General features: G+C 39.6%; 2 protein-coding genes across 14 annotated transcripts in view; both read right to left on the bottom strand.

Moving 5' to 3' along the window:
• The window catches only part of LOC136269212 (uncharacterized), a 47,637-nt gene extending 41,632 nt beyond the window's left edge, over window positions 1-6,005 (bottom strand). Inside the window, exon 1 of the mRNA XM_066064719.1 lies at window positions 5,885-6,005. The gene's annotated coding sequence lies outside the window, so the exon portion shown is untranslated. The remainder of the gene's footprint in view (window positions 1-5,884) is intronic.
• Window positions 6,006-6,149: 144 nt separating this feature from the next.
• On the bottom strand, window positions 6,150-25,411 carry LOC136269146 (serine/threonine-protein phosphatase 2A 65 kDa regulatory subunit A alpha isoform-like). Of its 13 annotated transcripts, none has more exons than XM_066064643.1 (12): window positions 25,284-25,411; window positions 23,803-23,944; window positions 20,538-20,639; window positions 18,678-18,818; window positions 18,533-18,582; window positions 17,663-17,712; window positions 17,209-17,326; window positions 14,848-14,958; window positions 14,630-14,796; window positions 14,336-14,571; window positions 7,038-7,140; window positions 6,150-6,374 (listed from the first exon to the last, which is right to left on the bottom strand). In XM_066064643.1, exons 3-6 carry the CDS (start codon window positions 20,575-20,577, stop codon window positions 17,695-17,697), a joined length of 249 nt encoding a protein of 82 aa, XP_065920715.1. In that variant the 5' UTR covers window positions 20,578-20,639; window positions 23,803-23,944; window positions 25,284-25,411; the 3' UTR covers window positions 6,150-6,374; window positions 7,038-7,140; window positions 14,336-14,571; window positions 14,630-14,796; window positions 14,848-14,958; window positions 17,209-17,326; window positions 17,663-17,694. The 13 variants fall into 13 exon arrangements, 10 of the variants coding, with proteins under 10 accessions (XP_065920715.1, XP_065920736.1, XP_065920699.1 ...); XM_066064664.1 differs by lacking the exon at window positions 14,336-14,571 and adding an exon at window positions 6,550-6,926; XR_010707248.1 differs by lacking the exon at window positions 14,336-14,571 and having other exon boundaries at window positions 17,209-17,314; window positions 18,533-18,623; window positions 20,543-20,639.
• Between the last annotated feature and the right edge of the window lie 623 nt (window positions 25,412-26,034).

Genomic DNA, 26,034 nt, shown 5'->3' with positions numbered 1-26,034 from the left:
TGTTAAAATTATACAAATACAGCTTTTCTTATCTGTTCACCTAGCACTCATCATACACTACGATATAGTAGGCACCACAAAGGAGTAGGCGTGGTCCACAAAATAACATCACCCAAAAAACAGCCTCAATTTCCCCAGACGACGATGAGGCAGTATTGGTTAGGGAAAACTAAGCCCAAACAAGCTTTCAGATTGACCCGAAATGCTTTCCACAAGTTGCTACGAAATTTTAAAATTTTTTTATTCAACAGAATTTTCTGACTGCCTGATGCCTTCAGACAAGCGTAACTCGATAACGGCTAAGGCTACAGGCTTGATGTTTTCACTGTTCGACGTCGCTTCAGCCCGAGAGGTGCCTTTTGGCATATCGCAGTACATACAATGTATTCTTCATAGACTTACCGGTGTCCTCCTTTGTGTCCCATTCATCTTGCTGACAGCGAAAAGTGTCGATTTGGTGGTAGTACGTAATGGCTTTCCTTCATAACGAAAATTGTCCGTATTGTTCATGGTGGCTACTTCGATTGTAGAGGTATTTTTAAAACAGTTTTTGGTTCGTACTGCTGTGTAACAGGTTGAACATAGCCAACAATGAAGTGTAATGGATACTTCACTTTTCAGATGATAATTTATATAACTGGGGCGCACGGCACCAATCCTTTCTTTTGGTATGCGTGGGTTGCAGAGATGCTTTTCGAACAGCTCTTGGTTCGTACTGCTGTGTAACAGGTTGACAACGAAGCGTAATGGATACTTCACTTTTCAGATGATATGGTTGGGGCGCATGGTGTCATTTCAAATGCAGTATGCATAACCAATCATAATAAAATTATTTACAAAAAAAAGTTAACAAACAAGTATTTCAAAAAATTTGGAATTTGTAACTAGAGTAGGGACCATAGCTTATCGATAAAAAGTACTGAAACAAGCTGGAGTAGTGCACTATATTAAATCACAGTAAAACAATAAGAAGTGTTATGTCCCTACTGTGCATTTCCATTATGGTATCTTGGAGCACAGTAGAGATATAACACTTCTTATTGTTTTACTGTGATTTAATATCGTGCACTACTCCAGCTTGTTTCAGTACTTTTTACCGATGTGCTATGGTCCCTACTCTAATTACAAATTCCAAATTTTTTGAAGTAATTGTAATTATTATGAGGGAAGGCTAAATATTATTATTATTATTAATGCTTTACAGTGACCAGCACTGAAGGTCTGACAGCAACATGTGCTGCAGCCTTTGGATTACCTAACCTTACAAGGACTTAGACTTAAACGACTTAACTTCCCAGATTGTAAGAGATCATTCATCATCATGTGACCTTTACATAATCACCTGTAACATGTTTTATCATGACACCATCATCACCAGGAGTTTAATGCTACCCAATGACTAATGTCTTGTAGTAAACTTTTTGCGTGTATACATACTCCAAGCCCTCTGTTAAGAGCACTATGACCATTCAGTATATTCCAGAATAATTAAAGCTGTATTGTACTTTATGACCTCAATAATAAGATCAACCAGCGTTGTAAGTGGGCCGGGTCATCCGGATTATCCGGGTCATTTGGGTCACATTTTGTCCGGGTCAGGTGGGTCTTATCCACTTTACTGAACATCTCTGGATGAGATCACGTGTGACTATAAGTTAACAAGCTCGATTGTATTAATGGAAATGCAGTTGTAAACACTCAAGAAACTTACGTGGAGCCACACCCACCATCCAGGAATATTCTTTGCTGTCTGTGCGGGGTATGTAGAGCCACGTCCACTTATCAGAATTGTACCAGCTGTGCTCTGTGGGCATGCATGCATCACCAGATCCGTGTTGCTCCTTGAAATGTAGGTAATTAACTTCTGGAAATTCTGTAGCTGCATGTAAACTTACGTGGAGCCACCCCCACTTGATAATACGTACGTGGAGCCACACCCACTTGATAATACGTAGCTACTCAGTTCTTGCAGACAATTTTTTTATAGTGTAAAAAAATGTAGGGCTGACTAGTGGAACTTGTGGACTTTTAATCTATAACTCTTGGGGCACGCCTCTATTTTATTTAAACCGGGTCACATGCGGGTCAGATCCGGGTCCCATCCAGATTACTATTCAGGTCAGTGGGTCAAATGGGTCAACAGTACTGACCCACTTACAATGCTGACTGGTAAACTATTGAGGTCATATTCCAATATGTATTAGTTTGATCACTATAGAAATTAGTAATACACCTCCTTTATACAGACTTAAAGTTCGCTTACTGTTTAATGTTTTAAAATGACTGGTTTCCAGAAACCAGTGAAATCCCCTTAGAACCACACCTGTCTACAAAGTAACATGTGACCACATTAATCTATTCACTTATGTGGTCAACACTTGATCTCAATTTGCAAGATTACATCATACAAGTTCTTGGCAAGCTTAAAAGTTTCGGCATTTGAAATACTTTAAGAACATGATTTACATACTCATTAAAGATAACATTTCTGATTGAGACATAGGAAGTAGAAACGATGAGGCAAAGGTGTGGTGTGAAGCCCCCAACTATCCTAAGTTTGCTAGGAAAGGGCTTAGCCACTCACTGAAATTGTAATTATATAAGTATAGGGCTAAACACAAAATAACTATAATTATCTAAAGAATTTAATGCCTTATTAAAACAGTCCAAAACACTTCAAAATCAGTAGTAGTCCTTAAAATTGTTCTCAGTGGGGATTCATCTCACTTTGAGATTTCCACTGTAGTACCAATTTTCTCCAAGTGTATAAAGCTGCTTTGTACTGTTTATAAAAAATACTGTAGTTATTAACCCTACAGAAATATAGTAACATTTGACTACTCAACTTTTGGGTAGAAAGATGATGCTTTATTTGAAATGCATCATAACTGCATATTAGGAGTTTCAGCTTTCTTGCCCAACGATACCACCTGAAAACAGCCTCACCTTTTCTTTGTAACAGCTTTGCAGTGTGGACCTTATATCCACATTGACATCACAACGTAAAAATGGCGTCGATAGTGTGGGAACTTTGTACAGGGTTGTATTGGGAGAGGTGGCGTTTCACTATGATAGCGGTATTATACAGCAACAAGGGGCAAGGTGAGGCATACATGCTTACAAGACAAATGCATGTAGTTTTGCACGCATTTGTCTTGACTAACTAACTACCAGATGTCTCTAGTCTATTGACAATGGATAAGGCAATGTAATGGCCACTTAACTTTTCAGTAATTGGTTTTTGGAGGCACATGAATTGCAAAATTAATTATGGCATGTCTGGAAGTTTTTGATGTGGTCGGCATGGCTTCAGTATTCATAATATTATGTTATTAAAAAGTTAAAAAACAAGTATGGAACGAAAAATAGGAAGGATTATGGTCAAAGAAAAAAGTTGTGAAACAAGGAACAGCTTCTGGGGGGCTGCACCCCAGACCCCATCCAGCTAAACTTTCTGTAATAATCTATGCTACTCGTTGCAATTATTTTACTGCTCCAAGTTTGAATATTTTGCTTACAAAAGTGTAACAATTTGAGAATAATTGAAAACAATATAAGCGTTAACAACATTTTGAAGGAATTAGGAAAGATGCATGTGCAAGTTGAGAAAACAGCTAAAAAGAAAAGTGGATTTTATCCAAGAGAAATAACATTTCAGCCAACCAGATGATTAGTGATGACAGTACTGAATGAGATGAATATTATATTATAGTGATGACAGTATAATGGGGTGAAAAGCAGACATGCGTGGTTTGCATTACAAGTTTGGGAAAGGATTACAATGAACCGTGCACTTTAAGAAATGTATGGTGGAACGTTTTAAGTGGCCATCAATAGTGTGTCATGAATTTGAATGAAAATATGTGACCCAGTCTGGAAAAAGTGGGCTTATTGTCTATTTTAAAGTATTGAGAAATGATGGCTTTAAGTATTAAGTGTGTTGTAGTTCACCATGCAATGGTTGAAGCTAAGCGTACCAAATTTTCACACGCTTTACACAAATTCCATACCTTCCAGAGCATCCACTGTACAAATAGCCAACAGCCAAGTTTCCCACCATTGTAGATAGTTATTATACCAAGGTTGACTGTATATCAGGAAAACTCCAAATGGGGTGGGTGGCGGACACCCAGAAGGAGGGCGAGAGGCACTGTTTAAAAAATTTAAGAGGAAGGTGTAGGGATGAATTAGGCCGAGTTATGGGCCATCAAGGTATCAAAACTGGTTTAAATGAAACGAAAATTACAGCACAGGTCTTTATTCAACACCATGGAGCTTTACAGCCACATACGACCATCTCTAGGATGACCAGAGCTCCATTAAGGTCCCACACCACACATACAGATTGCCACTGGGCTTGAAAAAATCAGTCAACAAAAGCAGACGATTCGATTGCAAGCCCGGCTGATTTTGATCATGAAATTTACATTTTATTTATGCACATACTGTATATAGCTTTGTGGTCTTGGTGAAAAATCAAACATGAGCGATAACACTGGTTTTCCCAGATCCAGTAACATTAATATTTTGAAATATTTTTAGCTGGTCTGGCAAGCAGTGCAAATGAGCGAACACATGTAGCATCATACTAGTAAAAAGGCAAACGGATGGTACCTCTGGAGTGGACCAGAATCTTGCAGTCTTTTCTTTATGTACCAAACTGCCAGAGATGCAGGGACAGAGTCAATTGAGCCTAGTTAGTTATATTATGGCAGTTACTAGAGATATTTAATGGTAAGCCTCACTCTGATTACATTAGCTATATATGTTCAGGATTTTCAGATGAGAAACAATTACCAGCTAGTGGCCTCAATTTTGTTCACTATAGCTACACTACAACAGTGTGATTACCACAATGCATAGGCCAGCGTTGAAACCGGGTCGGGTCATCCCGGTCACATTTTCTCCGGGTCATCCGGGTCCGACCCGGTTTACAAATTATCCTGGTCTAACCCGGGTTGGATCACGTGAGAAACGAAATTGTTCGTTTGACGACGTGGAAACTTATAAATGCTTGTCGCGTAGCTCTTTCGTGAGCCATGCCCACCAAACATACGCTCAGCCACGCCCATTTATTAGTGAATGCAGTCTGTAGCACGAAACTGTGTCCGTTGCTGTCTGCAAGCTTACGTGAGCCACGTCCACTAATCGATTATTGCACGAGTTGTATATAGTCTAGTCTTGCAGCAGGATAAGTACTTTTGTGAGCCACACCCACTTTAATGTATCTGGAAATTGTAATACTAGTTATGCATGAAGCCACGCCCAATTGCTGTCTGTAAACTCACAGTAGCTACGTGGAACTAAAGTACTAAACCCACTGACTGATTTTAAATTATAAATTTACCGGCTTAGTTACCACATAACTACTCGCTCGTTTACTGAACACGTATTGAACGTTCAAAACGTAGTCTCGCTCGCTCGAGACTACCCGAAACATAACTCTTATCGAACGCCTCGGCTTTAATTAGCTAATCCGGGTTAGTGTCAGCAGTAGCGACCCGGTTTCAACGCTGGTATAGGTTAGCTAGCAAATCATTTCCATATAAGGTGTACGAAAAGCATCATGACTAACTAGTTGGTGTAGCTACATAGTTGTACACATTGAAATGTACTCCATACACAGTAATGTCACCATGGCTATTTTGTTCAGGATGGGCATCACTACACTTAGAAGTGGAGGCTGCCCCACCCAACTGTACGGGTGTGTGCGTGACTTGATTCAGCCACCTTCAATAGTATTACGAAAAGCGCGTACAAATCAGTACACAACACTATAGCTACATATCTATGAAACAAGTCCCCGCACATGGCCAAAAAATGCCACTGTACACGCAACACTGAGTAACTACAATGCAACTAGCATTAACAACAAATAACAGACCTTTTATAAATTTCCAACTTTCACCAAACAGTGTGACTAGTAGACGGACGTAACGCTTGAAACAAAGCAACCGATTGATGACATTTCCAAAATGAGGGTGGGGCCTAGGCACGAGACGCTTTGGTCCCGAAGCTATGCGCATGCGTTGTAGATCTAGATGTTTCATGCAGCAATGCAACAACTTGTATAGTCATCACATAAACACACACATTACAGCCAAGTGTCTATCTTGATGACACAAAACAAAAGGTCCCCCTCTACATGCTACAGTGTGTATAATAACACAATACAGTGGACAAAACAGTTACACATACATTAGTGACAATCAAAAACACAGAATCAAATCAAATCAACAAAATTAATGATGTGTTGGACAATGGATCAGTTAGATGCGATCATCATTCCTGGTGATGTACTGCAAAATCTGGTTGTGATGCCTCAGTAAACAAGTTGACCTTAACACATGACATGAACCATAGTAGCATTAAACCTGGGGAATATGAGTGGGTGGGGTTAATTAGGACACGTAGTTATGTACACAAACAACTAGTACAACATACAGTACATCTGTTATACTTACTAATAATACACTCATGCATGCACACACCCAAAATTACACACGCACACCCATGCATGCATGCACACGCACGCACAGACACACACACCATCAACTATTGAAGTGAAGCTATCCACTGAATGATGCTCCACCAAACCATGGCTACCACTTCTTCTTCCCTTGTGGACATGTCATTTGAGAGTCATGTCATGTCTCCTTCGTAGTTTGTGGTGGAAAGTTTTACAAGTAAACTGTGCAGAAGGAGCATTGTTCTGCACCCACTTCAGGAAATTCTGGCACACATCTCTTCACGCATGGTTAAGGCAGTGTCAATCAGCCTCAGCAATACTGAACTTCTTCAGGTCCTCTCTAACTTTGTCACTGTAAACAGAGCTATGCAGGCCAAGTCTGTGGTAACCACCCAAACAATAGTCTCATAGGGGTCCTAACATGATCCATCATTGTGTGACTAGCCAATGCAAACATCTAACGGATAACAATGATGCCTCCATTGCAAACATACAGTAGCTCTTATTTGAGCAATGGTATGCGCTTGTAAACACACACATACACACACACACACACACACGCCAATACCTTGACTGATCACTGATGTACACATAATTTTGTCTCCATTTACTCAGTTGTATATAACTTTCTCATCTATCACATTCCAGTCAAACACAAATAGTACACATACCTACAAACAACATTGTAAACACAACAAGATGTAACAACTACATAACAGTAAAAGTAATGTACACTATAGTGTTAAGGAAGTGACAAACACAACATACAGTATGATAATACCAAGAGTTAATAATAGTAGGGAGGGAGAGTGTCTAACACTCAATAGGCCTGTATAAAATGAGCGCGTGGATCATCCCGGATATTATTGTATTCTTTTGTAGTTTCAAATAGTGTTAATGATCATATTATTCACGTTTTGTATGGCCTTACAAATCGATATCGGATCACTACGATGGCAAATCCAGCTACTCCGGTACGCAATGAAAGAGACAGACAGAAATCGTCTTCGCTACGGCTCTTGCAAGAAAATATCCGCCCAAGAATCTCTAGTGGAAATTCCAGTGGAACACGGAATGACGAAGAGCCACCATCAGAATCGTCATCAGTAAGCGTTCCGTTAGAATTGGCACGCCCTACTGTCAGAGAGGACACGTCGAGCAGTACGACATCGCTCGAAGCAGAAGTTGATCCGAGTGTGCTTCAATTAGAGCACGTACTGTCTATTGACGAGAGTAAGTTTCCAGATCTAGTCTTTGCTCTTGGGCACACCAGCGATACTAAAAAGCCGATTCTTGTTGTTACTCAACGTAGGCCATCCTACCACCCGCCTTTTGGCTACACTTCACGAGTACACATTGCTATCCAGCAAGATTGTACGTACCAGGTGCATATTCTGATGAGAAAGTTGGAAGGTGGCACTGTCAAGAATGAAGGAGATGTACACCGGTTGCTGGAGCAATTTTCAAGTGCATCCTTATACAAGTTCTGCCCTGGAATAGACTGGACACATTATCAAGAGCACTACTTAAAAGTGATTAGGTTTCACCTTAAAAGTGCCCGATGTACAGAGGCCCCATTTTACCGAGTGGACTCGGTAAATTGCCAACTGTGGTTTGAATTGCCATCTAATGCCAGACTAGCAGACAAAGCTCTTGCTGAAGTACTGTGCTCAGCTTGCAAGCGTTTAGTATCTAATTTAAATTGGCAGCTGCATCGCACCAAGAAGGAGAGTCCTGCAAGAAAGATCAAGCGACAAGCTGTTTCCTCAAGAGCCAGGCTAACCTACATGTCTCCATGTAGTCAATTGAAAAGAAAGCAACATGCTTCAATGGAAAGGGGTATGGATAAATGTAAGCTGGCTAGATATGAAGCTACTGAAGTTACACTAGCAGAGGAGCAGCACACACAGATGAGCAGTGTGATGGATGCCATTGATCAAGTGGCTACAGATGAGCTCCAACGCATATTTGAAGAAGGAGAAGCCCATGGTGTTGGAGGAAAGCTCAGAGAGATTTGGACCACAGATAAGAGAGAACAAAAGGAGCAGTTTCAAAAAGATCAAGAGAAAAATGGTAAGTATTTTGGACTTAGCTAGTGTGCTTACTTGATTTACTTGCTTAGTGACTGGCAAGCGTAGTAACCAGTGGAGTATGGTAACTATCAGGATGGGTAAGACATACTTGGCATGTCATAAATGATTGAAATTATGACATTCTTTTAATATAGCTTTGGCAATTTATACTCGCAGTGCAGCAGCATATGAAGCTTTAAAAAGTTTCAATATACTCCAGCTACCTTCTAGATCATTGCTGCAGTCATACACTGGTACATTTCTACATGAACCAGGAGCCAGCAAGAAGTGCATCGCAGATCAGGTTGCCCAGTATGTGTTGTTCAAGGCGGAGTGTGAAAAACAGGGCAAGCATCCTCCTCAATCAGATGGGGTCTTAGTGTTTGATGAAGTTAAAGTAGCGTGCCAGTTAATGTGGAACTCAAGAAGTCAAACACTAACTGGGCTGGCAATGACCAATCAAGACATGTCTTCTTTAACGGATGTGTACCAGCTTCTCCAGACCCCTAAGACTGCTGCACAAACATCATACATCCTTCAGTTCCTGTGGCGTGACCTGACCAGCAGTTATGACATCATTGGACCATACTTCACCTGTGCTGGTTCGGTAGACTCAAAGTTTATTCTAACATGTGTGTTAGAAACAATTAAACTGTTTCAACATCATGACCTGAAGACCAGTTTGCTGGTTTGCGATGGCTGTGCAGCCAATCTTGCCACTATCAAGGCAACACATCAGCACTGTGGTGCATACTCAATTTTAGATGACGAGTCCACAGACCGATTTGAAGTCCAGCCGTGGTTCATCAATCCCTTTGCACCACCTGACCTTGTATTTTGGATGATATGTCCCACACACCAGGTGCCGTATATATTTGCTCGATGTGCATCTTAAATTTTCCTTTTTATAGCTTAAGAACATGATCAATGCTCTTTTTTCATCAAAGAGTGGTGGCACTAAACATTTTCAGCGTGGGAAAGATAAGAGCTCTTTTGGGTGGGCCACCATTGTTGATATGTATGCGAGAGAGACAGAAAGAGCCAGGCAACAACAGACACGTATGGTTCCTCGGCTGAAAGAAGTACATGTTCTCAGGGATGCCTGGACTAAATTAAATGTTTCTCCAGCTAAGATCATGCAGGTAATTTCATTTGTCTAGTGTGTGGGTTGTATTTTAATTCACTACAGCAAGAACACGTTTTAATGGAGCTGTACGCCTATACACACCAAAGTCCCCTGCCTACTGATGCAGCAGCAACTATTGAAACTCATCAGTATTTGGAGGCATGCAATCAGATGTTTGAAAAGGGCTTTTTGTGTCACGACAAGATTTGTAGCCTGGACTCTACAGTACTACAAAACATCTCAGATGGTTTCAACTATTTCTCGGCATGGTTGTCAACTCTTATTTCTGAAGGTATTTTAAAGGATTACTGAATTACTGCGTGTTCATAAGGTATGTTTTAGATAAGGATTTTCCACACACATCGAGTACCCAGAAGGTGTTTCTTTCTTGGCAAAGTAAGTGGTCAGCTGTGAATATTCTTTTCATTTATTTCTTAATGTATACAGCATGGGATCTTCTCCGTATTGATATTTATGGGTTCCGAGCCTTCTGCAAGTACTTCTTTGATCGCCACCCAGGATATTTTGTCTCCCCACTAAGAATAACTGGTTCTGCTGTGGAGAGTCTATTCAGCCAGTTCAAACATAATTCTGGTGGGAAGTTGGATGCTTGCAACTATGCTACTGCTAGGTGTGCACACTTGGTGAAGCAGTGTGCTTCTACACACCACAGCGGAGCTGGATATTGTGACCAGACCCTCACCTACATGGAAGTACCATTAAGGAAGAAGAAATATGGCACTGCGGATAAGTGACACTACAATTTCACATGTTATGTACATATTTGCGATGTTCTTATTTACACTGTGGTTTATTGTTTACTTTTCACTTTACTTGAAAGTTTTGTGTGTGTACTTAACAAAGTAGTGCGTAAGTTAACATCTGTGGTTGATGCCAGTCCTTTTTTTGATGCAAATTCTTGTTTAGTAGCCAGTACAAATTCCTGTATTCTGGCGTTACACAGTTTCCTTGTCCACTCTTCATAGATGTTTTCTATGGCTATTTCAGTATCAACATCAACAGATGTTACAGGGAGCCGTTGTTTTAATGCATCAAAAAAGTCCTCTTTGCATGGATTCTGTTTTAACTCCTCATGAGCAATCTAGAACAGAAAACATACATTACAGTAAATAGCAACTATAGTCATTAACTACCTTCACTAAATTATCTCCAGGTTCATTCAAACTCGACACATTTGTAACTTTCTTCACATGCTGATCAACTTTCTGTAGGAATGGAATGAAAACTTTATGTGGAATATACATAAAGCCACGATCTCGATATTGTAGATAGTTGGGTATGTCTGACTTGTCCTTTGTATTGATGGCTTGCAACAGAGTTATTTCAATTGACATCAAATTCTTGTTGGATGCACTACCTATCTGTTTATATCGTCGGTGGAGCATTTCACATAGGGTTCCTCCACCAAAGCGATAATAAACACCATCCTCTTCTACAGGTACATTACATGAAATATTTGCAGTGCCACTCTGAGATTCTTGAAACGATGCAACATGTTCCAAAAGAGAATTGTAGACAGCAGATGACAATGTGGTCATTACTGAATTCCGTTCACAAACAGATATCGCCTGTTCTCTACAAAATTCCAGCCACTCTTGTCTGAGGCTAGACAATACTGGATGTTTAGCTTCTTCCAGATTAATAGCACTTAATGTATGCTTTTCCTCAAGTAGAAGTGCACTGCAGTATGAATACCACTTCAGCTGGAACTGCATTTGTGAATTTTTCTCCTGTTTACATTCAAAGTGGAGTGTAGCAAATGTATTGCGTAGATATTCCACTATCTCAGTCAAAAACTGTTTTGATTCACAAACACTGTCCGCAAAAGCTGCCAAATGGCTCTCAGAATATTCCTCTGTCAATGCAGTAGTGCCTTCTGTAATAAGGGTGCTAACATTAATAGATTTTATAGAATCTTGCAGACTTTTCCTCGTCTTCTTATTCATAACTTTCACCTGGCGCTTCTTCTTAGGCTGGGTGGATTCCTTAGGAATCTGTTTCCCCCTGGAAAATCCTTTCCTGGTTGTCTTACGCTTCCTCGGCTCAGCCTCAGTCAGCTGTACTTCTGGCTGTGCTACATCGGATTCGCTATTTCTCGTCTGACGCTTTTCCTTCTTCTTAGGCTGAGTTTCGGGCACTACTGTAGGCTGTACAGGCTCGTCACGGTTTCTTTTGCTGGACATCGTCCACGAGGCTCGATTGGACACGTTGCGCGACGTGAGCATGCACTGATCACGAGATCTGTGCTGGCATACATTGCATATCGATATCTTCTTTCATTTCAGCGGCGTGCCTTATTTGACGTCTCCTTTTATGTAATTAACATGTCTGGCCAGGAAGCCAAATTGTCTTACGCGCACATTTTATACAGGCCTATTGAGTGTTAGACACTCTCCCTCCCTACTATTATTAACTCTTGATAATACTGTTATTGTACTTGATATGAGACAACCAAAGTGTCAAGGTGTACTGAATTTTCCATATTACCAAATAGCCACATAACTGTATTTGTCTATATACTGTACCGTGTAGTATGGATATTCCACCTTCCCAATCAAAGAAAAAACTTAAAAGTACGTTTATAGGCTGAAATTACCTTTATGCAGTTTACAGAGACATGTAGTCTACTGTATAAACATCACTCTATCACAGAAAACCCTTCTACAGTACAATCACCAATATCCTGAAAATTGTTTAAACTCAACCTGTTGCCTGCCAGTCTGTCGGAGGCTAATGACACATCATACACACTCACATTTTACACAACAGAGGTACTCATGAACAGCATATGTTAATATCTGCTCTCTACATCTTGGCTTTGCCTTGTATCTCAAATCCTTCTCATTGCCATTTTCCATATTAGAGAAAACCATATTTTTTTCACAATGATACATTTTTCAGACTTGTATATGTACAGCATAAAATCATTTGAAGTGTTTATGCTAGTATTAGTGGTAGTGTACTAATAGTGATTGGCTATCTTACAAACAGAACATGGTGACCACACCCCTTATTGATCATGTGAGATACCCTCACTCATGATCAGGAGATTGAGATACTCTAATAAGCAGTCAACCTAATACAGCAGTCAACCTAATACAACAGTCAAGTATGATATTCTAATAGAACAGTCACATGTGTGTATATCAGAGCTACTGGTAGGTACGTATGGTTAGCAAAAAAAAGGAAACAAATTATTATAGTTATAAATGAAGTAGGACTCCACACAATAAAAAGTAGTGAAACAAGAAATATGAATAAAGACATTACAACACAGCTACAGCTGTATATGGGAAAATCCCAACTTTGACTACATAAACAAATGAAATTACAATAACATTCCAATGTAGGGATTTTCCCACACAGCTATGTTGTAGTATCATGTCTTTAATTGTCTCATAACTTCATCAATCCCTACATGATGTACTTCATTTAATATTTAGATACAGGGTACATTAGTACAACATAATCAGTACACAGTGCACATTAATTAGAATATTAACAAGTACGTAACTCTACACCATACTTAACAATGACCACATAATGTGTAAACTTCATACATACAGACACACAAACCACACTCGACAAACTGCACATACTGTACACGTACGTACGTACGCTCACACACACACACACACACACACACACACACACACACACACACACACACACACACACACACACACACACACACACACAATCATACACTATGTACATAAGTATGTACAATGACGTACATGCACACACGTACACACATGTACACATACTGTACGCATGCATGCATACACAAAGCAGAGCCTTTAGTTGCCATATACAATGGTCCCCCACTACCCAACCATTGATTCTGTTAATTAAATGGTAGAAATGACTGTTACCTACATGTACTACAAGTCAGTACAGGTAAATCCTCAGGCTAGTAACCAACAGGAGGCTGTACTATACCTCACATGTGTAGGTGAGGACACCCAAGTCCTCACTAGCAGAGATATCGACAGTTGGTATCTACCTCCCAAAGGGTGTATTCATTCACTGGACTGGACTATTGGAATGGACTACTGGAATGTTCTACTGGACTCAATTTGCTTTGTTTTCTTGCCTATTACAGTCAAACTTAACCACAGAAGTATTTTAGAAATCAACACACCATTCACCACAAGACATAATAACATGCACACAAGACGTATAAAACTTGCACATTATTCACACACAAAAAACTACATTAAAACCTCAGTGTAGTGTGTTATCAAAAATAATTTGCCTACTGCCAGCAATAATGCTAGCACTGTTAACATTGCTGATGCATCTGTCTGTCTTCTCTAGCCATCTTTTATTGAATAGCACATATTGACTGAAAATTCAGTCAGTTTTACTGCATCACCTAGCTGTGTATTCACTATAGATTTGCCAGCTCCTTGGTTTATAATTATAATGCTTGTAATTAGCAACGGATGTGTAGTGTTCAGTTAGCCAGAGAAACACTTCCCAATGCACACACTAACAGACAGGTACAGTAAGGCTGTATATTCTTTGTGAAAAAACTACATACATGTACTGTACACAAGAGACCATTAATATCATACTATAAAATAGACTAGACTAGACTTTGACTGTACGTGCCTCTAAAACACAAGACAAGACACTGAGAACCTTGAGTGTCTGGTATTCATCATAATTGGGCAATTGTTGGAAAAGTGTTTGATCAAACTTCATGTGGTCCAGTAGTCCAGTCCACTTGTCCAGTACAGTGAATGGATACACCCCTCCCAAGGTTACCACTTAAACAGACTAAAGCAATATGAGTGATGACAGGTGGTACAAATAATTTGCCTAAAGGTGGAGCCATCATGTGCCAATTAAGTCCCTCACTACAAAGTGTTCACAATCTGGTATGAATAACCTCATTTAATACATTTACAAATTACACCAAACACAAATTCCAACCTGTAATCTCACAACAGACAGATAAGATATCCACACTGTCCTCGTCTGTGTCATCAGATCCAGTCCTGGCACAATTGCTAGTGATATCACTGATCCGTCATCCACCAGTCACACCACACATTCTAGCCATAGCGAAAGCAGTGGCAAGAGAATAAGAAATAGATAATCTAAAAAGGACAGATCCAAACACATACACAACACTCAGAGATGTGTCAGACCTGACTGTCTCTCATGTTCCAAGGAGTACATCTTCAATCTCACTGGTAAACCTCTCAGCAGAGAACAAACTTTACCGTTGTCCAAGGGCCTCTCCCTCATCCCGAGGACTCCTGAGAGTGGTAAATCACAAAGAGCTCATAACAAAAGAAAGAAACATGTACATGGCACACCCAACTGACCCCTCAGTATGAGGACAGTTGGAGCAAATAAATTGATTGGCCTTCCAACAGACTACTCAGTAGACCGATGGAGGATACATTTCACTCAATGAGACAAGAATTGGCCATTCTGGCTGACAGAGAATTCAATGACAACACAGACCACCACCACCCTCTCAACTTCACGAGGAAAGAGAACAATGCCCTGAAAAGATTCACCAGAGATCACTTCCCTGGTCTTCAAGAAGGGTGAAAAGACAACCTCCATTGTGGTCAAGAACAGAAAGGACTACATCAAGGAAGGGATGGTACATCTCTCTGATGTCAAACCTACAAGAGACTTGATGGAGACTACACACTTGACATAGTTGAGCACATCAGATACACATTAGAACAGCACAGTAGAGGTGGCCTGCTGTCTGACCACATGGTCAGACAGTGCATGCCAAGATCTGAATGTAGAACAGCACTGTTGTACTTTTTTACAAAGACCCACAAGACACCAATGTCACTCAGACCAATAGTGTCACAGTTAGGATCCACCACTGAGAACCTGGCAGCCTTTCTGGACCACTATCTCCAACCCATAGTACAGAGTCTCCTGGCATACCTGAAGGATTCTGCACAATTCATCAGAGAAATCACACAACTACCATACAACCAGAATGACATGCAGTATTAGTAACGGTGGACATGAAGTCCCTCTACACTCAAATTCTGAAGGCCTGCAGGCATGCCTACACAGCATGGTTGAACAAAGAGATGACAGATCCTCAACAACCACCTGTCGAGACTCTCGAGACACCTGTTCAAGCTGGTGCTCAAGTTGAATGCATTGGAGTTTAGTGTTGCACTGATAATCGGATCGGTTATTGGAAAAACCATATCTCAGCTATGTTTTTTGTATATCGGTATCGGATCGGCAGCACGATGAAAAAAGTAGCAGATACAGATATGTGTATGTATTTAGAAATACATGCTCATGTGCAATAAATGATGTTTACAAATGCATTGATTGCATTTTCCTGCATTACAATGTTGTTATTACTGCTTCAGTGTACCGTTAGCTGTTGTTATAGCAATACTGCTGCTATAAACAGGCTAAATTGATCCTTCACAATCAAATTTCTAGCAAAAATTGCTACAAGATAGACATGCTGTGCTATATCGGATCGGCTACGTTTATTGGCTTGAAAATATTATCCAATATTGGTTATCGGAATATCGGCAAAATCTCATATCGGAGCAACACTATTGGAGTTCAATAGAAAGCATTACCTGCAAACATTCAGCATAAGTATGGGGGCCCGTCTAGGGCCCTCTTACGCCAATGTTTTCATGAGAAATCTAGAAACAGTGCAGAAATAAAACCCAAATATTATAAAACATTTGTGGATGATATCTTTATGATTGTCAATTGCACAGAGTCCCAACTAGATGAATTGATCATACACATGAACAATCAAAATGCATTGATACAGTTCACACACAAGCACAGCAGGAAGGAAATACCTTTCTAGATGTGACCGTGTACAAAGAGCCCAAGAGAAGTGACAAACTCCAGGTGAGGACTTACATCAAGCCCACTAATAGACAATTGTACATCAGAAATACATCACATCATCCACCTGGTGTCACCAGAGGTATAGCATTCGGCAAAGCCATCAGGTACTTTACTGACAAGAGACAGTTTCACAAAATGTTATTCCTCCACAAGAGAAATCTTCTGAAGAGGGGATACCCCCTGAAGCCTAATTAATGAAACAATGAAGAAGGCCAAGTTCTCAATGATAGAAAACATGATGAAGCCAAAACAACACAGGAAGAGACATCCTCGGATGGACCAACCCTGGTCACAAGATATTGTTCCAGAGCTAGAAAAGTATTCAGAATTGTACAGAGACATTGGTCCCTGATGTACTCTGATCAAGAGGACATACAAAAGTACATAAACAATAGACCCACTCTGACCTACAGGTCCAATCCTAACCTGGCCAGAATGTTGATCAGGGTCAGGCTCAAGAGACCACAACAGACACAGCAAAAACAATGACAACAAGTTGGGTCACACTAGTTGTGACAGCAGCAATACCACTGAGCTACACACACATGTATGGGCATGCACACACACGAACACGTGCACATGCAAATACACACACTAACACGCACACCACACCACACCTGTGATCACACTATGTATACCTTGAACCATCACTGATGTATTTTGCCTCCATTTACGTAGCCGTGTTATTCAAGTGCAAACTTTCTCATGTCTATCACATTCTGGTCAAACACAAACAGTACACACCTACAAACAACATTGTAAACAAAACAAGATGTAACAACTACATAACAGTAAGACAACTATACAGCAAAGTAAATTTAAAAACTAAACATAAAACTAGTAGCATTATACACATCATATACTTTCACAATACAATGTATTAATAGTGTTGTCAAGGTGATCACAAGCACTGCTACAATAGTTCATTCTCTAGAACTAAAAATTAAAGCAAGGGTTGTCACTTCTGTATTACATATGTACAGCATTTACACTTAGTCAGTGTGTCTTCATCAATACAATGGGTTGAACCATCCCAACACCCAGTTATGGCTGAAACTGTTACACTTTCACACTTTATACATTAATACGTACCTTTAGCTAGCTCAGCAAAATCAACTTTGTTCTCAGGAGAGGAACACAACCTACAGTACAGAATATATACATACATTATTGCTCTAAATTACGCTGATAGAGTAAATACTATTAGATAAGCTCACCCTCCCCCCCCCACACACACACACACACAAACATCAATGGGGCATTGAAGTACGTAATTTCAAGCATTTAGATTTTTGAAGTATTTATACTTTTATTCAATCATTTGTGGTCGTCCTCTTTCTGATACAGTACACACTTGTGAACACACACAGATATATAGAAGATGTATTCGCAATTCACATAAATTTTGGGCTATAAAATATGTACGTTGGTGTTTAAAACTTTTGTTTGGATTACTTTTCGTACAGTAGGTTAGAGCACCCGCAAAATATTTTATGATCAAAATTGACATATGTTACACAGACTGAGATGTTGTCAACAGCTATAACAAACAACAAATTGGTCTGACAATAAATTTTGGATGTACTGTAGTGATAGTAGAATACTTTAATAGTGTACCAGTAGGGACAATCACAGCTATGCCAGTACACTGTGTCTTCAGTAAGACATTGTTTTGTAAGTTTTGGGATTACAAACAAGGTGTTTATTTATACAGGAGTGTACTCCTGATTATTCATCATTACCCTATGATGTCATATTACACAACAAAGTATTGTACCAGGTGTTAAGGCTTGTTTAGGAAACAACACGTTGTACAGAGGTTAGTAAGGACCCTGGGGTACATTTAACATAGATACACAATCTGTCCCTTTAAACATTTGACATCACATTTCTTTGAGATCACAAGATGAATTATGACACATGATCAACCTTCTCTGGTTCACATATAGTAATCATACTCACCTCATCCTTCAGTTGAGGAAAAGAAAAATGGCAGCAGGTGTTCAATTGTGCTGGAGGGGGAAGGAAATAAGTATATGTTGTCATAAACAATCTACAATACAACATGTGAGAAACACCACATCTCTTCAAAACTAAACAAACTAACTTTTCCTTCCCAACAATAAGACCATTATAGGGGATAGTCCCATAATCATGAAGGTGAGGACTGACTTGATGTGTTGGTTGACATCAGTGACCAGTGACTGGATACACCACATGAGGTGGTTCAAGATGACCTCACAGAACTCTGTAATACAACATATACAAATTTACTAACATACAATACAAGAGTGAGGGAATAGTGTTCTTGTTAGTGAGGTATTTGAATTTCAGGAGTCTGAATGTGTGTACACTAAACTAAATGGGAACTAATTATTCACAACAAAGAATCACCAGCAAACAGCAAACATAAAGTCGTGTGGTTTAAAAATCATAGTTGTTTTGCTTACATATACAAAATAGCATCATAGAAAAATTTAACTCTACTATACTGACTGACTGACTGATGCCTTCAGACAAGCATACTGTAACTCGATAATGGCTAATGCAACGGACTTCATTTTTCCACTGTTCGACGTCGCTTCAGCCGGACACATGCCTTTTGGCATACTGCAGTAGGTATAATGCATTCATCATGGCCTTACCAGTGTTCTCCTTTTGTGTCCTATTCATCTTTGCTGACGAAAGGTGTCAATTTGGCAGTAGCGTATGATGGCTTCACTTTTAAATGGAAATAGTCCATAATTTTCATAGTGGCTGCTTTGATTGATTGCAGAGGTGCTTTTTGAACAGTTCTTGATTTGTAATGCTGTGTAACAGGTTGAACATACAGTAGCTGACAACAAAGTGTAATGGATACTCCACTTTTCAGACGATTGTTGATACCCTGGGGTGCACGGTGCCATTCTTTCTTTTGATGCGATAAGCATGGGTTCACCAGTCATAACAATTTTATTTTACACCCATCCCTAAAGGCCTGGCTATATCACTGCTTTGACTTTCTACACTGCAGAACTTATTGTACTTCTTGAAGGAACAACAAATCAACATTAGAATTCCTCAAGTATTCCACCATAGAGGTATTTCTATCAGACCTTCTTTGTATATTCCAACACAGTAGAGAGTAATGTTTAGAATATCCTTCAGCCATGACAATAGTGTATACATGTATGAATGTAAGGTGGTTTGTACAGGGTAACAATGTTTGGTCACACCCATGCATTGTTTGGTTCCCCTTTCACAACTTAAGGCAAACAATACTAAATATGGTCAAATCAGACAACCACAATACTAAGGAGATTTGTGGCTAAGTTTCACACCACACTGATAATATGTGCTCAAATTACACTGACTATAATGTATACTGTTACCTCCAAGTAACAAATGTCTTGTTTGCAATATTTGTTTTCAACAATATTTGTGTGACGACATGTTAAAATTGCTTTTACCAGTGGTTTCAGTGAGGACAGTCAATAACACAACCAAACACACTGAGGGTCCAATGAGTTTGGATAATAGAGGGACCACTGTACATGGTCACACCTACCCAGTAGAACACTGGATTACCTGTACATGTACTACAAGTCAGTACAGGTAAATCCTCAGGCTAGTAACCAACAGGAGGCTGTACTATACCTCACATGTGTAGGTGAGGACACACAAGTCCCACCTGAACCTCACTAGCTATGTATGTATGATAATCATGTTCTCACAGAACTCTGTAATACAACACATACAAATTTACTACCAGGAGTGAGAGAATAGTGTTCTCATTAGTGAGGTATTTGGATTTCAGGAGTCTGAATGTGTGTACACTAAAATAAATGGGAACTAGTCATTCACAACAAAGAATCATGAGTAAACACCAGTTAGTCAAAACACAGTCATGTGCTTGAAACATCACAGCGATTTTGCTAGCTTATTAACAAAACAACACTGTAATTGATTTTCACTATGAAGAACTGACCTAACCTGTTAGAAGCAGCTGCTCTCACTTTCTTCCTCATGATCCTTCAGATGCAGCAACAAAATCTGACTTGGTGACATCTGGACTGACTGAGTTTTGTAACTACAGGGAAGAAATTCACAGGACAAATAATACACATGATGGACAATATTTTAAACTACTCCCTACAGTGTATACGTACGTATCTACACAAGTAACACTTTAAGAGCAGACACATGAACACACACCAATAGTGTATACACTCATGATCATGTACACTAACACAAACACTCTATACACTGAAACATCTATATAATGGACACTTTAGGACTAGGGCTGAGAGATACTACCGTTTTAGCGATATATCGCGATATTTTGAAAGTATCGATATCGCGATATTTTGTTATTAACTATCGTGATACCATGCCTGTACATTATTGTCATTAAAATCCATTTGCTATGCTGTATTAGGCTCAAGAATCCTTTAAGTCATAACCTGGTTACCCCTGCAGAGAGGTGTGAACACCATAACATAACTTCAAAGCATGTGTTACAATAACTGTTACTGTAAACAAGGATGACAGTGGCTAGTTTGATGCTACTTTTAAAGACTTCCTGCATGAATACTGAGGAATACACTATGTAGCACCAGCTATGATTGACATATTTGTAAGTATCGTGAACTATTCAGTATCGTGAATAGTGGCTTTAGTATCGATCGTGATACTAAAATGGCAGTATCGCTCAGCTCTACTTGGGACCAACTAATTTTGATGAAATGTTACTGTACGTTATAAGGAGGTTGTCATGCACACATACACAGCTACAGTAGAGATCTATACACACTACACCACAATCACATGTACACTACAAGTACAGTACAAACATACAATACACCTACAGTGTATACGTTAACTGCAACTTAAAACATACTACGATTGAACATTTTAAGAACATTCCAAAAATACAGTACTTATGGTCCCATGCGTAAACTACATAACCTCCACACGCATGCACACACACACATACATACAGTAACCCCCCCCCCCCCCCCCCCCCCCCCGTAAGCAAAGCCTTTTGCTGCCAGTGGCATGGTCACACCTAGTGAACAAGCACCAGTACACCTGTGCACTACTCAGGAGCTAAGAGTCCGTGCAGGAAAATCCTCCTGGAGTAGGACTAGCAACCTGTAGGGTGCTGTACCATGTCTCACAGATGAAGGCATGGGCACCCAATGTCCCACCTGGACCTTCACCTGCTATATGAGACATGGACAGTTGGAATTTGCTTCCCAAGTTTACACCAGGTACCCGATGATGTTACAGCTGGGTACCTGACTGAACATTGGGGTTAGTCTTCAGCCCTACAGCCTTCCTTTCTCTATGCCTACATAAATAGCTATGTAAACAGGTCAGTTTGTAACTAAGATTATAATGAATAATGAGCCATCTTCCCACATTGGTGTAGGCTAACTTTCTGATCAACTCCATTTATAGACTATACTTTTTATTTTCAAGTGTTACGCTCATAATAGAAAGCAAGAAAAATGTTTTTAAAATGTCAGCACTAAAATGTCACATTGCAATGGAAAGTGAGCTAATAAAAAATTAAAAGAAGTAACTAATCATTACATGTCATTGAAAAGTCACAAAAGCATATACTTAGTTGGCAGTGGGGACAAGGTAGCCAAGAGGAAATGTGGTCTGAATATTCTGTTCAACACCAGAGGAAACGAAAACGTCAACTACAGTAGAAGATGAAATTAAAACTACTCTGTCATTTACAAAAGGTTTCAAGCCTTTGAATGTGGAATTGGTAAATACAGACACCAAAAAAACCATCTCAGTACCTTTTGGTAGTCCTGAATCAGAAATTGAGGAGAACATTGAAAAAATGTTTTCTGTGAAGGAGAGGTGTAACATCTCAAATTGTGCTTATCATGAAATGTCTATGATTTCAGATTTGTATTCTCTTTCAAAAGCCGCAAAAAAAACTTCATACAACCTATATTCTATGGTGTACCCCAGGGAGAATTGAGGGAATACGATGGTCAATAACTGAACAGCTCAGAGTACAAATACGTTACATCTTACAGTCAAATCATTTTAAACTGTGATAAGATAACTGGTGATGGTACAAGCATAAGTAGAACTGTATATCTAGTAGTAATTATTATTTCATTGTTGGATGTTGATGAAAATCCATCATCACCTTATAGATGCCATACCATTACATTGCTCAATACAACTGAAGACTACGACAATCTCTATGATGCTCTAGCCAATATTGCTGATGAGATGAAACACTTACACTCTATTAATGTGGAAGGCAAAGAGTTCAGTTTTAGAGTTTTACTTGGGGGTAAATTGGAAATTTTTGGCACTTGTAACAGCTGGTATTGAAGCTGCATCCTCAGCATATTTTTGTGTGTAATGCAAATGCCCATCTGATGAGAAACACATTTTTGGCAAGTGGTCAGCTTCTAAGGGTGCTTGAACAACAGAGGAAACACAAACACTTTTTTTAAAGACCAACACAAAACCTTTATTGTGTTCGACAGCCTATGTTTCCAATGATAAATATAGAACATGTAATCCCACATTTTTCCAGATATTCTCAACCTTTTATTTTTACGAATAAGTGATGTGTTAGTGAGTATATTTGATGTGCTGAAATCAGCATTGAAACCAGGTCAGATCATCCGGGTCACCCGGGTCTGACTTGGATTGCATGGATCACACATGAAGCAAATTAATTAGTTGTACAGTACTGAATTGTATAAAAGCATTACAGTCAAGTCCTGATGCAACCCTGCCACGCCCACTTATGGATGACTGTCTGTAGTCATGTGTGCAGCCACGCCCATTTATTGGTGATACTAGTCTATAGGTATGTATAAAACCATGCTCATAGCTGCTTGCAGGTTATGTAGTCACACCCACTAATTGAACAAGATATCATTTAGGCCAGCTTTTTGTGTCATACTGTTTGTAATTACAGTGTGCTAGGTATGTGCAAAGCCACACCCACTTGCAGGAAACGTATCTTGCTTTCTGCAAATTTACATGGAACCATGTCCATTGAGTAACAATGTTACATGCTAATCGGACTCGAAATGTAGCGCTTGCCACACACCTCACTTTTAATTAATCTGGGTCACATCCGGGTCTGACCTGGTTTCAACGCTAGCTGAAACACAAAATTTACACCTTATGAATACCTACACTATTTAGAACAGTACACATGTTTGTATTGGTAGTGTTGTGTGTACCACACAATACTGTACCTATACTTTGTGATGTTTGAAGACCTCTCCATGTTGAATTCCCAGTTCGTTGTTTCTTCTTCACTACAGCCACTATCTATCACGTGATCCCCTGCAATTTCCGTCTCCAGGTTCCTCACCGTGCGTACACATTCTACTCTGTCTGCGGGACACGTAAAAGTTTTGGCGCAATGGCGGCTGGTGTGCTTATTATTATTATTATTGATTGTTGTGCAGACCTCAAAAGAGTATGGTGCACAAAAAGGGTACAATTGCTACTGTCAATTACAAAAGGAAAACAAACTTATACAATTATACAATATTTACTGTACACAAGACCATATATACACATTGATAAATTATTAAACAGTTACTAGTCCAGCTAGGCTGTGCTTGAATTGGTCAATCTCTGTTAAATCAATCACGTGTTGGGGTAAGGAATTCCAAATATTGATTGCAGAGGGGAAAAAAGAAAATTTGTAACAGTCAATTCTAGTCATTGGGGTTAAAAATCTCTTATCATGGCCTCTGGTGTGATGTAGGTTAGGATTAGAAAAAAGGAAATCATCAGCATTAATGTCGATTTGGTGAGATATAATTTTAAATAACATTGTAGCCTTCTGTTCATTCCTGCATCTGGCTAAGGTAGGCCAATTAAGGTTAGATAACATTTCAGTGACACTGGAATATCTAGAGTAGTTGTTAAGTGCAAACCGTGCTGCTCGTCTTTGGACATTTTCTATGGCATCGATGTCTCTTCGCGTGTGGGGTGACCAGACTGTGGCTGCATATTCTAAGATAGGTTTAATCAGGGCTTTGTAGCAGTTACTTTTGACTTGGAGAGGGCACTTGCTCAAGTTACGTTGCAAGAAGCATTTGGTGTTATTGGCCTTTTTAGTAATTTGTTTAATGTGCTCTGACCAGGATAGGTTTTTGTCGATAGTTACACCTAGATACTTAGCATGTGTTACCTCTTTTATAGTTTTACTTTGCAGTGTGTATTGAGCTAGTATTGGGTGCTTCTTGTTAGTGATTCTAAGAAATTCACATTTTTGTAAGTTGAATGACATTTTCCAGTCAGCTGCCCATTGTTCTAAAGTGTTAAGATCCTGTTGTAATCTGTGACAGTCATCTTGGGAATGAATCGTAGTATACAATAGCACGTCATCAGCATAAAGTTTTATCTTAGATGTAATTCGGTTAGGCAGGTCATTAATAAAGCAAAGGAACAATAGGGGAGCGAGGACTGTCCCCTGAGGAACACCAGATGATACCCCAGTCAGGTCACTTTGTTGACCGTCAACTACTACACATTGAGATCTGTTTAACATAAAGTTCTTTATCCAATCTAGTATATCTCCTCGAATGCCATAATGATGGAGCTTGTGAAATAGATGGTAATGGGACACTTTGTCAAATGCTTTTGAAAAATCTAAAAATATTACATCAGACTGCTCTCCATTGTTCAAGGTTTCAGCAAAATCATTTACAGTTAATATCACCTCATGGTCTGCGTTTTCTCACCGCTAAGTCTCCACCACAGACAGTAACAAGGATGAAGAGCAGTAGTCGTTATACTCTTGAACCATAGTCTCATAGATAATGTTCATGTTCGCACTTGGTCCATGGGGTGTCTATTATCTATGGTCCCCACCTTTAAAAAGTAGATGCGCAATAAATATAAGGTGCGCTTAAAACATTGGAAGGCGGGTGATAGGATCTTCAGCAGCAGTGCAGCAGTCTTGCCCCATGCCCCAGGTCTTGTCGGTCCGTATATTATCTATGGTCGGTCGTAGTCCATCAATTGAGACTTCACCCCAGAAGATAACGGAGGAAGAAAAGTAGAAGCTTTTTCGGCTAAGTCGAGAGATTGATAGTTCTTGGCTTTCCGTCCGTAAAAAAAAAACGTTAGGAAAAGTGGAAGGAACGCTTCGTAAGAAAACAGCAGTCCAATTGTACGAATCCCAATTATTTGTCAACAGGGGAAGGTGTTAAGAGTCTGGTGGATGAGGTGATGATATGAGAAGAGGCAAGAAGGTCATTGAAGCTCACAGACATGAAGGTGACTATATATGTACAGTGAATAAGTTGTACAATTGCACACGTACACCAGTAGCCTTAGGGTACACACCGTAAGTTGCAAAATAACTGCACCCACCAGGGATTGGAAACTGGTTGTTTATGACACCTCTATCTGCACCTCCGTTGGCACCTTTCTACACAGAATAATCTATGCTCTGCCAAGTTATCTTC

This window comes from Dysidea avara, chromosome 1, assembly GCF_963678975.1.
Source record: "Dysidea avara chromosome 1, odDysAvar1.4, whole genome shotgun sequence".
In the NCBI taxonomy this organism is placed as follows: Eukaryota; Metazoa; Porifera; class Demospongiae; order Dictyoceratida; family Dysideidae; genus Dysidea; species Dysidea avara.
The sequence above is the reverse complement of the archived record's forward strand: the minus strand, read 5'-3'. Positions and strand labels throughout refer to the sequence as shown.